The 13,920-nt window shown below is 40.3% G+C and overlaps 2 protein-coding genes across 2 annotated transcripts in view; one reads left to right on the top strand and one right to left on the bottom strand.

Moving 5' to 3' along the window:
* Positions 1 to 27: 27 nt before the first annotated feature.
* Positions 28 to 3,060, top strand: LOC128200887 (small nuclear ribonucleoprotein Sm D3). The gene is made up of 2 exons (XM_052895727.1): positions 28 to 485; positions 1,568 to 3,060. Exons 1-2 carry the CDS (start codon positions 176 to 178, stop codon positions 1,648 to 1,650), a joined length of 393 nt encoding a protein of 130 aa, XP_052751687.1. The 5' UTR covers positions 28 to 175; the 3' UTR covers positions 1,651 to 3,060.
* A 514-nt stretch (positions 3,061 to 3,574) lies between these two features.
* The window catches only part of LOC113515902 (nose resistant to fluoxetine protein 6-like), a 37,326-nt gene continuing 26,980 nt past the window's right edge, over positions 3,575 to 13,920 (bottom strand). The window contains exons 5-12 of the mRNA XM_052895726.1: positions 11,047 to 11,240; positions 10,125 to 10,297; positions 9,416 to 9,601; positions 8,441 to 8,620; positions 7,619 to 7,769; positions 6,924 to 7,107; positions 6,445 to 6,587; positions 3,575 to 5,170 (exon numbers count right to left, since the gene is read on the bottom strand). Of these exons, the coding sequence (XP_052751686.1) occupies positions 5,018 to 5,170; positions 6,445 to 6,587; positions 6,924 to 7,107; positions 7,619 to 7,769; positions 8,441 to 8,620; positions 9,416 to 9,601; positions 10,125 to 10,297; positions 11,047 to 11,240 (1,364 nt within the window). The 3' untranslated portion in view covers positions 3,575 to 5,017. The remainder of the gene's footprint in view (positions 5,171 to 6,444; positions 6,588 to 6,923; positions 7,108 to 7,618; positions 7,770 to 8,440; positions 8,621 to 9,415; positions 9,602 to 10,124; positions 10,298 to 11,046; positions 11,241 to 13,920) is intronic.

The following is a 13,920-nucleotide window of genomic DNA, read 5'->3' as shown; positions in this document are numbered from 1 at the left end:
TAAAATTTTATTAATGACAAAAGTCAAACTGTCAGATGCTGTCATTGTTTCCTGTCCCCGCCATAATTATTGTTTTGTTATTGTGGTATAACACGAAAATTCATCTATTCTTATCTAGTGAATCTTTAATATATACTTATTTACAGAAGGAAACTTTAGTTAGCCATCAATAAACATGTCTATCGGTGTGCCTATTAAAGTATTACACGAAGCAGAAGGACATGTAGTGACCTGTGAAACAAACACCGGCGAAGTATACCGCGGGAAGCTTATAGAAGCCGAAGATAATATGAACTGCCAAATGACTCTGGTAACTGTAACGTATCGAGATGGCCGCGTCGCTCAGCTGGAAAATGTGTACATTAGAGGATCAAAGATTAGGTTCCTCATATTACCCGATATGTTAAAGAATGCGCCTATGTTCAAACGACAAGGCAACAAGCCGACCGCAGGACGGGGGAAAAGCGCTATATTGCGAGCACAAGGTGAGTACATGTCTAATATTCCATGTTTTGTCAACAGTGTTTATATTTTACTCAGTAAACAAGAATGTTCCCGTTTCGACAATTCACATTTGCATCACAAAAATTTAATCATGAAAGTTACTTGTTGTTATATGTAATGTATTTATTTTAAAGATACTGAACAAGCAGTTCCTATCAAAATTTTACTGTGTTTGCTATTTAAACTATACTATTTATTGCTCTTTGGATTGAATAGTTAGGATCTTTCTTTTATATTTGGCATGTATTTATCAAAATGACAGTGTATAAAATAAATATTCAAAATAAATTTCTTTAACCATAACTATTAACCAATTTGTTTATAAATATTTAATAGTTCTATCAATAACGACACAGGAAGATTGTTTATCAATTTGCAAACTTTTATAAATGTTGTCATGCAGTCTGCAGCTCAGTGGAGGTTTCTTAAATTTTGTTTTTTTTGTGAAAGCCTTCATCAATAATCCTGTCATGCTTCCTTGATGATTTGACAGACATTGTTTTTATGCATTTCTATACTTTTTTTCTTTTTGAAAACCTCATTTAAACTAGTACAGCCATTTTAAAATATAGCTTCATTGGTCATAGGTCTGGTAATAGGTCTAGTTAATGATAGAACTTATGCATTTATTAAATTCCATTTATTTCTCTTCAATAGTTTTTGCATAAAAAAGTAACAAATATTGATCTATAAACCATTACACAAATTTGACATTTAATAATACTAGAATAAAGAGTATTGATAGATAAAATAAAAATAAATAAGCAGAACTAAGTTCTGTATTCATATCTGGTCCCTTGTGGGATGTGCACACTAAACATATCTTATACCTCTTGTTTCATACCCTTTTAATCTCAAATAGTTCAAATTAGATAGTAACTGTTTAATTTGTTTATATTTACTGATAAATAAGAAAGTAGTAATTTATATTGTTTATTATTAAATGATAGAATTGGAAATGGTAGAGGGGTAGTCCTGTCTTAATAACTACATGTTCTAATATAAGTATTTTTATTAATTTTAGAAATTGCCAATTGTAAAATATGATATAATTTGCTTACAGCGGCAGGGCGGGGCCGGCCGGGCGGCCGCGGCGGGGGGCACCGAGGGGGCTGGCAAGGCGGCTCGGGGCCCTCGCGACGCTAGCCTACTTAGTACTGCATTATGTGTTGGAGTATTTGGACATACAGCCATCTACTCAAATACGTATTTTCTTAATTTAAGTACAGTCGGTGACAAATATATGTTGTTCTGGAGCCTTCACATTATTATAATATATACTTACATATTTTCATAGATTACATTTGTCAAGTATGTAAGGCTTTGAAAGATATCTTTGTAATTGACTGTGGGTATTGTAAATAAGTGCTGTGCTAGGATGTCTGAGCCTTCTACAAAGAAACGTGCTTTGAGATAATTATCGATGTATTAACCGATCATTTCAGACCACAATTATAAGCATATTAAACTCTCTCATTACTGGAATATTACAAGTTATTACTAAAGCAACTTGTACTAAGCTTAATAATTAAATAAAATATATCTTACCTGTAATGTTTGATTGACAAATATGCAATGTAGTAATGTACCTGATACAGGTACAGTTGTAATTATTTATTGAGGCTGAAATGATAATCTTTGTTTTTATGATGAAATAATATGTAAACATATTTGTAAGCTTAAATGCTTGGTTATTTTATTTGTCCTACATTCTGAATAGATGCTTTGCCAACTCGAAGTCAGATCTAACTGATACATAGCGTAAAAGGGAAATCATTTCATCCATTCAGCCATGAGTTTTGATCTGCTCTATTGTTGCTAAATGGCAGTTTGTAATATTGAAATATGCCTATTATATTTTTTCTTAATGTTAAAAAAATATAATAAGGAATTCCATTCTTCACTAAATCATATTGTCCATACAATATTTGTTTTTTCTTTTTAGTAGAAACACTAACCATATTGACTCACATATATTTTTGTCAAGGATTTTTGTGGTTTTTTTTACATAAGTTAGTCTGTTTATAATTAATTAATTATATATATTTTTTTTATAGTAAGAGAATTTTTAGTTATATAAATTCTCTCACACAACAGGATACATTCTTTGTCCTCTGTTTGCTATAGGATTATAATGGCTTCCCTTTTATACTCTGTCAATCATTTTGTTGTCGTTCGGACACCCTATAACCCTTTCAGACCTGAACGATACGGGCGTGAGTTGTAACTTTAAAAAATTCTAAAACCGCGCGCAATTAATTTTTACGCACGAAGCTGAAATAACATGATAGTGAGATTCTAAACCAGCCAATAAGAAATCGTTTTAGCGGTTAGGTGGTGCAGTAGTCTCGTGCGTGCCGGCAAGATGGCTTGGCACCAAAACATGAAAATATATTTAATGTGAAAGAAAAAAAATCTTGGGTCTGAAAGGGATAAGGCTCACCATTGACGCCAGTACAGTTTAGTATAGCTCGTCAGCACACGTGTGTATTCCTAAGAGATAATTGTGATAGATGTGAAAGATATGTGTGTACGAATTAAACGGATTGACTATAATTACCGTGTGTATTAATTACCTGAGCTCACCTTTCTTTTTTTTATAATACGGACCAAACGAGCATGCGGCTCACCTGATGGTAAGTGACTACCGCCGCTCATGATTACCCGCAACATCAGAGGCATTGCAGGTGTGCTGCCGGCCTTTGAGGAATAAGCTCTTGAAGGTTACGATGTCGTGTCGGTTCGGAAATACTGCTGCTGGAAGTTTTTTTTAATGTGTGATACTGGAATGGTAACTCCGTCTATGCTATTAGTAGACGCTGGCGGGGCGCCAGTGAGGGATGATAGGTGACGATGAAAGCAGCTACGTTAGCCTTTCGTGACGAATTCAATAAGATTTAACCACGATGGTTTAAAGGGGGAACCGCGTGGAGAACCACCTGATATGGTGTATTACTAGCAATGGGTTAGACTCCATTACTAACAATACTTTTCCCCCCGCTGCTGGAAGTCGATTCCAAAGAGTTTGGAAAAAATATACTAAAAGATTTATAAAGAAAACACCACTTGATATATTTACAAATATTTATTCACCTTTATACAAATCTACCTAGTAAGTCTCTCACCATATAGGCATACTCCATAGCCATCCCATGCTATCACATTTGTAAAACTTATAAATTCTAAATATATAAATGTATTGATAAATAAATCCACCGATACCAACAATGAACATTTCCATAGGCGACGGTTACCATTTTCCATCAGGTGGGCCGTCAGTTTGTTCACCATTCTAAGTCGCATAAAATAAACACTTTTTTCATTCGATGAAAATATCATTTACAGTACTATATGTAGTAAATAGTATTATAAATGGTAGATACAACTTTATAAATGTTAAAACAAAGGTCTACCCTGAAAATTAGGTATTTTTCTTCTAGTAAGTAGCTCGCCAATCAACTGAAGGGTGAATTGTGAAAATATACAGTTAGTAAAAGTGACATTGTTGACAGAATCAATTAAAGTAAAAGAGTCAATTAAAGCAACTGGCGGAGATTTTTTCGTGATCTTAGCGGAACTAGACCAGCTCGACGTGCAGTTGGATTATAGACTGATTTTGTCCATCTACCCCCCAATGTGATCCCAGATTTGATAGGGACCCTCCTTCCCTGATGGAATGAATAGAAAAGAAGGATGTTGCGTCCGGAAATGTTTAATGCATATACAAATATTTACCACAATTGTTTTCTGCATAAATAATGCATAAAATATACGTGTCCAATGAACATTCCACAGGAGATAGTTTTTTTTCCCCATAAATAACTCTTGGTTTAAAATCACTATTCGGAGAAATACATTTTACAAGCGATATCCCTTAAATTGTCTAACACATCGATATTACGAACAAGTATATAGAAAATGGGGTAAAACGTCGGTGTATCAGTTCGTACGTTGATGCATCACGAATAGGTAGGTATCTATTTACATAATATATAAAAAATAATATCTACATTAATGTATTTAAAGCCTACTCATCAAATGTACTCAGACCAAAGTCTGTAGACGTTTAGTGGTAACTAAACAATACAAAACACTATGATAGATAAATCTTTCTGAACCTGTCTAAAGTTCTCAAATATATAACAGTTTTCTAAATTAACGATACCTGGTAGATACGTATGACCTGCCTATTTACAAAGATTTACCAGGGTAAGGCCTGTAATTAAGATTGGTAACCCCAAAAATATAATGAACGTACTAATGCAGCAGTTCCTAAAATAGGAATTTGCAGGTAAATACTTTGTATTCTCAAACATTCTCCCGTAAACCACCACAAAATGTCCCTTTTTCAATCTATTAATTAAAATAGTTAATTCTAGTGTTCCGTGGCTTCAGCTTTAGGGATCGCTGCCGCTAGCGTGTCCTAATTACAGTGTATATTCCTAACACCGATCACCGGCCGTCCGTATGATCTATAGTTCCGTAGTGCCAGATGTAGGCGAGTTATAGGCCGCTACTGGGCGGCGTCCTTCTTGTGGGCGGCGGGTGCAGGCGGCGGCGGCTGGCTGAGCGCGCGGTGCAGGCGCTGCGTGGGCAGCTCCACCAGCAGCGCCAGCAGCAGCGCCGCCAGGTACGACACGAACGCCACGCCGAACCACTCCAGGATCTGTAAGTGGCAGATTACTTGACCATTGTCGTAGTATGGGTATTTTCCTGAGGATGATAAGGTATAGTAGATAGTTGTATTTTTTATACTACTGAGGTGGCAAACAAGTATACGGCTCACCTGATGGTAAACGGTTACTATGAATACCTGCAATACCAGGGGCATTATGCGCACATTGCCGACCCTGTAGAAACCTCTTTACCCTCTTTTTGAAGAACCCCATACTGTAGTGGAAAAACCTTGTCAGGGAGCTCATTCCACAACCTGAGTGTTCGTGGGAGAAAACATCTCTGAAACCGCGTCGTACGCGATTATTTAGGCTCTAGGGCGAGGATGAACTCCCTGTCGATGGCGAGCCGTACAGTGGTAGAAAAAGGCCGTGGGCATCATATTGAACAATTCCTCTGAGCACAATCCGTTGTACAATCGGTAGAACACACAGAGTAAGGCAAAAATATCTCCTAAGACTTAAGGGTTCGATACCGCTTATAAGCCTGGGATCATCGACAATTCTCATAGTTCGTCTTTGCACCGAGTCCAAGGGTTTAAGCTGGTATCTACTACACCAGTAGGTATACATACATTCATCATCATTTCAGCCGTTAACTGCCCACTGCTGTACATACGCCATCCCTATAGACAATCGTAAAGAACGGTCCAAAGCAAAGGACTGGGGGCCATTCCTTTATGGTATTTGTCTTTGGGGGTTTTGACAGTCGTTGCCACGCTAGGCAGACGGGTTGGCAATCACAATTAGGCTTTAGTGATGTTTTGAGAGATACGCTGTTGTCCATTTCTCAAATATTAAGTTCCCTTAGTCGCCTCTTACGACCTCCATGGGAAACGAAAGGGAGCTCATTCTATACCGGGACCACATGGCAGATATACATTATAATTAGGTGGAATTCTTCTTTCTTTCTTCTAAGGCAAGTCTCCCTCTTGTATAACGACATGGAATCTAAGGAATTGTTTGAAAAGATGACTACAGCTACTTCATCGAACCGCTCGCTATCGACAAGAAATTTATCTTCACACTCTAAAACCTCATATAATGCGATTTCAAAAGAGTTTTCTTTCCTGAACGTTCAAAATAAACTTTCTTTTCAGATTTTCTCTAGAGACTAGCTAGAGTATGGGATTCTTCAAAAAGGTGTATTAAAGTTCTGCAGGTGTCCATAGGCTACAGTAACCGTTCATCAGGCGGGGTGTATGCTTGTTTGTCATCTTCGTGTTGTAAAAAGAAAAATGTAATAAAAATATGGTGTGCAACGGACCGCGGTGAGCCTGTCGAGCTGCGTGGGCGCGAGGCGCGCGGCGACCAGCGACTTGTTGATGATCATGTGCAGCATCAGCACGCCGAACGACAGCTGCGCGCACGTCGCCCAGCCGCGCCACGCCAGCACCGACCGTACCGGCGCTGCAACCCACGCGCACCGCTAGCACACTCCGTATTATAACAATAGGTGTATGTCAACATCTACATGGAGTTTCACTGCTGCCAGTCTGAGATCGACCTCCACGCGAAATCACTTGAATAATTTTTGGTAAATTCGTCGTGATCAGCCAATTGGCCGACTTCGATGGTGTACATATTAATAACAGTCGAGATTACCGTTTCATTTTAATGCATTGAATATTTCAAATAAAATGGTGAAAATCTAAATTCAAGACAAATTCAACCATTAGTAATGGAGAAGAAAATACAAGTTATCGATCAGGTAGGTCGTTGGAGCGTTGTCATGAAGCAACTCACAGCGGACGCCGTTGATGGCGCCGAGCATGGCGAGCACGACCAGCAGCACGAAGACGGGCCGCTCGACGGCGGCCAGCGCGGCGGCGGCGGCGCGCGGCGGCGGCCGGCCGCGCAGCAGCCGCGGCGACGCGCCCACCCACAGCGCCGCCAGCGGCGTCGCCGCCACCGACGCCCACCGGAACACCTGCGCCACAACCGGCTTCCATTCTGAACACGTACGCAGCCTACAACTTCATCTAGACGAGTATTTATGTTTATTTTGCATACAAACAGCTCTAACGCCTAGTACATTACCCGAAGGGGGAGGGGAGGCATTGCTAGCAATTTACTCAGTCTGGTCGACCTCCACGTGGTCACTCCTAGAAACCATCGTATTGAATTCCAAGTGTATTCATCGCGATGGGCTAACTGACCTGTCTTTTCATTCTCACCTATCATCCCTCACTGGTGCCCCACCAGTGTATACCGTATAGCTTACAGTGTATAGCGCAGGCGGAGTTACTATTCAATTATCATCCTATAGAAAAATGTATATTACCCGTTTGCGCATTTGTATTCCGTAGTCCATATTTTGATGGAACATCACGTGGAAAAAGTTCCGAGAGTTCGTGTCTGCGAAGCCGCTAAAATTATCAACGTGAGGATTCCGTAATTACTCGGAGTGTATACTGGTAAGTAGATGACTGCAAGCGTACCTTGTAGTCGTTGAGCGGCACGCCGCGCTGCAGCAGCGCGTGGTGCAGGTGCGCGAGCAGCAGGCCGGCCAGCGCGCCCGGCAGGTTGCCCAGCGGCGACTGGTACAGCACGTTGAACGACGCCTCGCCCCGGTACACCACGCGCACCGACCTACGCACCACGGACGCTGCTCAATCAACTTGTAACTATAGCTCGCGATTGCATCCGGCTCGAAGTACAATGTCTACAAATGGTCCTTCAATTAATTTTATCGATTATTCGATTAATTAATCGGATTTAAACTTTAGTAGAGTGATCAGTTTTAAAGATTACAAACTCGTATTATTTTCCAGTTACTTTACTGACATGATGTAGAATAAAAACTATTGTCTTAATATAGGTTATGGTACTTCTGTCCCATTCGTGTTTCGACTGTAAAGCAGCCGTGTTTGACAGTACAATGGATTATTATTGCACATCTGTATATAAAATAATTATTTATATCCATTCAGACTGATAGAATAACAAATATATATTTGAACTATCGTAAGACATGCTATCGAATCGAAGAATCGTATCGAATCGTATTGTAATTATTTAATTTTGGTTTTAAAATAAAACGAATTGTAAACGCAAGTGAAAATTAAAACATTTTTTTTTTTACGCTTTGAAATAGAAAACAGGGTCGCGGTCCACCTGTAATTAATGACACTACCAAATCGCGCCCCTTAAACCAAACAAAGTCTGTAACTATATTAGATTTATACCAGTAATGTGGCTGGAACGAAGGTACCTACTCCCTCTGACAATTTCTGTCTTTAGAAAGTAGACTGTCAACATACTCAGGCCTGTGGAGGATGAAGGTGGGCACAAGCCGCCAGAGGTAGGCGAGCGTGAAGTTGGTGGCGACCGAGAGCAGCATGAGCGCGCCGAGCACGTACACGGCGCCGAGCCGCAGCCGCCACAGCGCCAGCGTCAGCACCAGGGACAGCGCGTACAGCTGCATGTCCGCCGCCAGGTACCTGCCACAGAAATTTCCGAATTAGAACACAATAAAAGGGCATTATGCCAGGAGTTCTCTTGACTGTAATAGCTTTTTTAATGGATGATAATGGAATGGTAACCCTACCCGCGCTATCGGTATATACCGGCGGGGCATCAGTGAAGGATGATAGGTGAGGATGAAACAGATCAGTTAGCCCATCGTGACGAATTCAGCAAGAATCGTTCACGATGGTTTCCCGGGGGAACCACTTGGAAGTCGACCTAGTAATTTATCTTACCAGGTTCACGTCTTCGTGGTTCCTCCTAAAAAGCATCGTGGCTAATTCTTGGGAGTTAGCTACAAACCAACTGAATTGTCTTCATTCTCGCTAGTACTTACTAGCGTGTACCGAAGGGGGAGAAGGGATTGTTAGTAATTGGGTTTCACAACTCCATTGCTAGCAATATATCTTATTAGATCGACCTCCACGCAGTTTCTCCTGGAAACCATCGTGATTGATATATTATAGAATTCGTTACAATGGGTTAACCTATCATTCCTCATTGATACCCCGTCAGCGTTTATCGTTAGCGAAGGCGGGGTTGCCATACCATTGCCAACCATAAAAAAAAAAACAATTTTTGGGATGTACAGAGATATTTGATGTAGTCTTTTGTTATGTGATCTTCTCCAATTCTAAATAAATTTTAATAATTTGCAGTCAATAGGTTTTACTCCTTTTTTTTATCTCCGTAGTACATAATTTTGTCACATTTTTAGTCGCTTTTGGTTTAAAATCAATCGCTTTTCATTATTAGAATGAACATCTCACCAGGTCTGTATGAGGCACTTCTCGTCCGGGTATATAACGTTGTTCAGGTAGAGCAGTTGAGTCCACCACTTGTGTCTGCAGATGGCGCTCTCGGTGCCCACCAGAGGCTCCCACATGGGCCCGTCGCCCGTGCGCTGCCACCAGCTCGCCGCGAACCACACCACGAAGAAGTAGCTCGGACTCATTCTGAAAAATAAAGCGTCATATATAAATATAGAGTTTTATAACTTTTTTACAGGTAGAGTTTTGTTATCGTCAACTCCTGGTGTGAAGGTAACATTCTCTGGCGACAAAAGTCTCTGGGCTGACTATATACGAAGACTTTTAATGTAGCTGCCTGCCCTTTGTAGTATTTAGCAATTTTTAAATAGCATTTTCCAAATGGTACACATGAATTAAATGCAGAGGTTTGGCCTAAACTTGGATCTTGGGGCTGCCAGGCAGCAACCAAGCCTTGTTAGCTATTAGCGGTCTCTGTCAATCGTGATGTACGATATAAACGTAATATTTGGCATGAGAATTACACAGGCATGTTTTTAAAATGTTTACCATCTTGCTAGTGTACAGGTATCTAATGTAATCTTTGGCATAAGGGGAAATATTGGTTTTTGTAAGTGGTAATGTAATGGATAGCACAGAATCTTTTGTAATGCATGCGGGCTTTTGAAATCGATACAAGTGTAAACAGTTGTGCCGAATATCCGAGAACCTGATGATCCTGTTGAACATGGTACGCACGAAGGTGGCGATCTTGGGCACGTGCTGTTCTCGGCGCCGTTGCTCCAGCAACTTATGCGCGAGCAGGAATGAGGACATTACGAAGAACACCTGTACCACCAGCGTGCCGTTGGTCATCAACACCACGTCATCTGCGAGTCTGTCCTGTAGCCGAAACAATTCGTTTCTTTAAGATTTTCTTATGCTACAACAACAAACGACCATCTGTCTTTCTAACCGTTACCTATAAACATATGTAAACAGCACCGCAGTGAATTCATGGTATTATTTCCAAGGACGAAGCTGGTATAACTTTGTACCCTGAAATTTCAGTGCAGTTACCTTACCGCTACAGTTGAGACAGACATCCAAGTTTGGTAGCAGAGATAGGAGGATAAATCCATGTAGAATCATTGTCTACAGTAGAGCACTCATGCAAAGAAGGGAAGGGGAGATGGCAATGACTAATAGCAGCCTCATGGCCAACGATGTACTTCGTCAAGTCGACCACCACGCAGTTCTCTCTGAATCCAGGGTTTAGTTTTAATAAATGAAAATGCAATGGCAACTCCGCCTGCACTATCGGTACACGCTGGCGAAGCACTAGTGAGGAAAATAGGTGAAGATGAAGCAGGTCAATTTTTAGGGGGAACCGCGTGGTGGTCGACCTATTAGGGTATGATGCCAGTAATAGATCGGTTAGATTTCATTACTAACAAACCCTCCGTTTCTAGAGGGTTTGATGGTGGTTTATTATGGCTAATTTCTAGTGAATTTGTTACTAACTTTATTTTCACCTTCTCTGATATCAGCGTATACCAATAGCGCAGACGAAGTTGCCATTTTAATTTTATCCATAAAAAAAATCACAAAATAGTGATATTGCGTGTGTAGACGTAGGAGTAGCGGTGTACCCGTTCGAAGCGCCTGGTGTCGACGAGGTAGGAGAGCGAGTTGAGCCAGCAGACGTGCTCGATGATGAAGCACATCATGCCGAGCACGCGCAGCCCGTCCATGGCGGCCAGCGCCGAGCCGCGCCGCGCCGCCGCCGCCGCGCCCAGCGCGCGCCAGCACGCCGCCGCCGACCACGCCACCGCCCACGGCGCGCCTGCACACACACCCACCATACTAGCAACCGATTAGTGCCAGCAGCCCGCCGCTTTCACCACTTTAATTCATCATCATCAGACAGATCTGATGATAATCTTTAACTGTCCACTGCTGAACATAAGGCTCCCTTTGGGGGGTTTTGCCAGTAGTTGCCACGCTCGGCAGGCGGCTTGGCAATCGCAGTCAGGCTTTACAGATGTTTTAAGAGGGACGCTGCTGCTAATTCCTCGTTCTCCCTTAGTCGGCTCTTAAAACAATTACGGGATAGGAAGGGGTGGCCTATTCTATGCCGGGACCACACGGCGACTTCAATTAATGTAGGTTAATTTAGGATATGCTCTATGTTTCAAATTACATTTAAATCCGATATGATAAATCAACGAACATTCAATTTATTTAATATACACCTTTACAGATTATCAATAATATTAAACAAAGCGTTTCAAGTTTCCAACACTCGGAATATGAATCTCGAAAATTGGAGAGATCCATAAAATGAGTACCGTCCGGGAATGGTACTCACAGATCGGTCCACCCGATAGTAAGCGGTTACCGTACCCTGCCTGCAATACCAGAGACATTACGCCATCGTTACCAACCCTGAAGAAATCTCTACCTTTTTTTAAAGAATCCCATGCTGTAGTCTATTGAGAAAAAATAAATCCACTTACATATTTTTAATATTATATAGTAAGGATTATATAGAACTTTTTTTTGTACAACTTAGAATGGCAAACAAGCTGACGGCCCACCTGATGGAAAGCGGTAACCGTCGTCTATAGACATGAGCAGTACCATGGACATAACAGAGTATACTGTTTCGCCCATGATACCCCCATGCGTTGCCATTCCTGAGGACTCAGGTGTTATTCCTCTGTACCCAGTAAATACACGCCATATCCCACCCTTCAAACCTATATATCTAAACGTTTTCTGATTTTTTTTGCGTTGTTAAACTAATTAATAATCTATAACTGCCACATAATAAGTATATAGTACTTTTTATGAATACAAATGCTATATAATCGCTGTCTATAATAAAGTGATAGTATAATAACAGTGTTATTAAAATTGCATTATGAAATGCTCAAAGAATAAGCCTGTCATTATGGCACAGCGACATAAACTTGACCGAGCGCATGTATAAGCCCTTCCACCATCGTCTCGGCTCGACCTCACCGCGAACACTGACTGCGAGCAAGCAGCTCATGGTGCACGTATTTCATACCGCGTTATGTTGCGTTACGCAATACACAATGGTAGAATTACATTATCTTATTTGGACTGCATTAGTTGATAGTTATCTTAAAACTATGTCTTGACAGTGTATAAAAAAATATCAAGTCAAATTAGTTGTTAAATTTAAATTTTCCAGAGGGAGACTTTGTACAAAAGTCGTTTGCTTGGCCACCTCTGTCCCATTCGTGTTTTTACCGCGAACCAGTTGTGTTTGCATGGCTGTGTTTCGGTTTGAACGGTGGGATATGGCAGTGAATTTACAGGGTACAGAGGAATAACACCTGACTCCTCAGAAATGGCAACGCATGGGGGGTATCATGAGTGAAATAGTACACTCTGTTGTGTTCATAGTACTGCTCATGTCTATAGGCGACGGTTACCACTTTCCATCAGGTGGGCCGTCAGCTTGTTTGCTATCCTAAGTTATATAAAAAAATATTCACAAATTTTGTTTGCTCTAACTGTTTGGCCACTTAGCTCCATCTGATAATTTCATAAAAGCATACTTCCGAGTCGATATTAACGAGTGAGTCAACACAGTATGTTGACCGACTTCGCTCCACCGAAACATTAGGTGTCCAGTAATAGTTGATAGTTGAGTGACAGAGAGAAATCACTAAGCTCGATTAGATTCTCAAGTGGGAGGGGGTGGCCGGCACTGCCAGGGTTGCTAACAATTACTCGAGTTTATTCTTAAAATATAAAATAAGTTTATAAAAACATGTAAATAGGAATAAATTGCGCATATTCAATTAAAGAAACTGTAAAACGGTAATAATTATTTGTTAAATATTCTAAATGCTTAGGCTTAAAGTGTATAGAATGGCAAAAATATGATTGCGAATCTATGATCCGTCCCAAACATTTGTTATTGTTTGAAGCCTAGGCAGTATTTGGGATGGAAAAAGAATTTCGTTACCTTTTATCCCAGTTTCCTGAATATTATAAGAAAACGTATATGTACAATAAGAAAATATACACAACAAAATGGCCAAAAAGATAATAGGATAATACCCACTTGATTTTAATGCAATTTATTCCATTTTTATTAATTTTAACATTCAATATGCATATTTTATTGTAAAAATGTAGCAACCCTAAATAGGGCCTACGCACGAGATGTAATTGTTGGTACCTTCACCGACCTCGGATGGTAACAGCGATCGTTTATCTAAACACATTTTGCAACGCACCACGAATCGGCCCAGTCGCCATAAATTGTCTATTAATCTGGGCAGATATATCTATTATTATTAAAAAAAACATATAAATATATATGTGGTGATATATATATATATATATATATATATATATATATATATATATATATATATATATATATATATATATTTTCCGAGGGTGTTGTAAGAAGCGACTAAGAGAACTTACAGGTCGAGAGATAGCAGCGTCTCTCTTAAAACGTACCATCAAAACCGTCA

This window comes from Galleria mellonella, unplaced genomic scaffold (assembly GCF_026898425.1).
Source record: "Galleria mellonella isolate WM207_F2 unplaced genomic scaffold, CSIRO_AGI_GalMel_v1 utg3070, whole genome shotgun sequence".
NCBI lineage: Eukaryota > Metazoa > Arthropoda > Insecta > Lepidoptera > Pyralidae > Galleria > Galleria mellonella.
The sequence above is the reverse complement of the archived record's forward strand: the minus strand, read 5'-3'. Positions and strand labels throughout refer to the sequence as shown.

What these genes read in the sequence shown, in the direction of transcription:
- LOC128200887 (XM_052895727.1), top strand. Translation starts at nt 176, where the DNA reads ATGTCTATCGGTGTGCCTATTAAAGTATTACACGAAGCAGAAGGACAT. An exon ending in CGCTATATTGCGAGCACAAG is followed by an intron (nt 486 to 1,567) that starts GTGAGTACATGT and finishes ATTTGCTTACAG; the next exon opens with CGGCAGGGCGGGGCCGGCCG.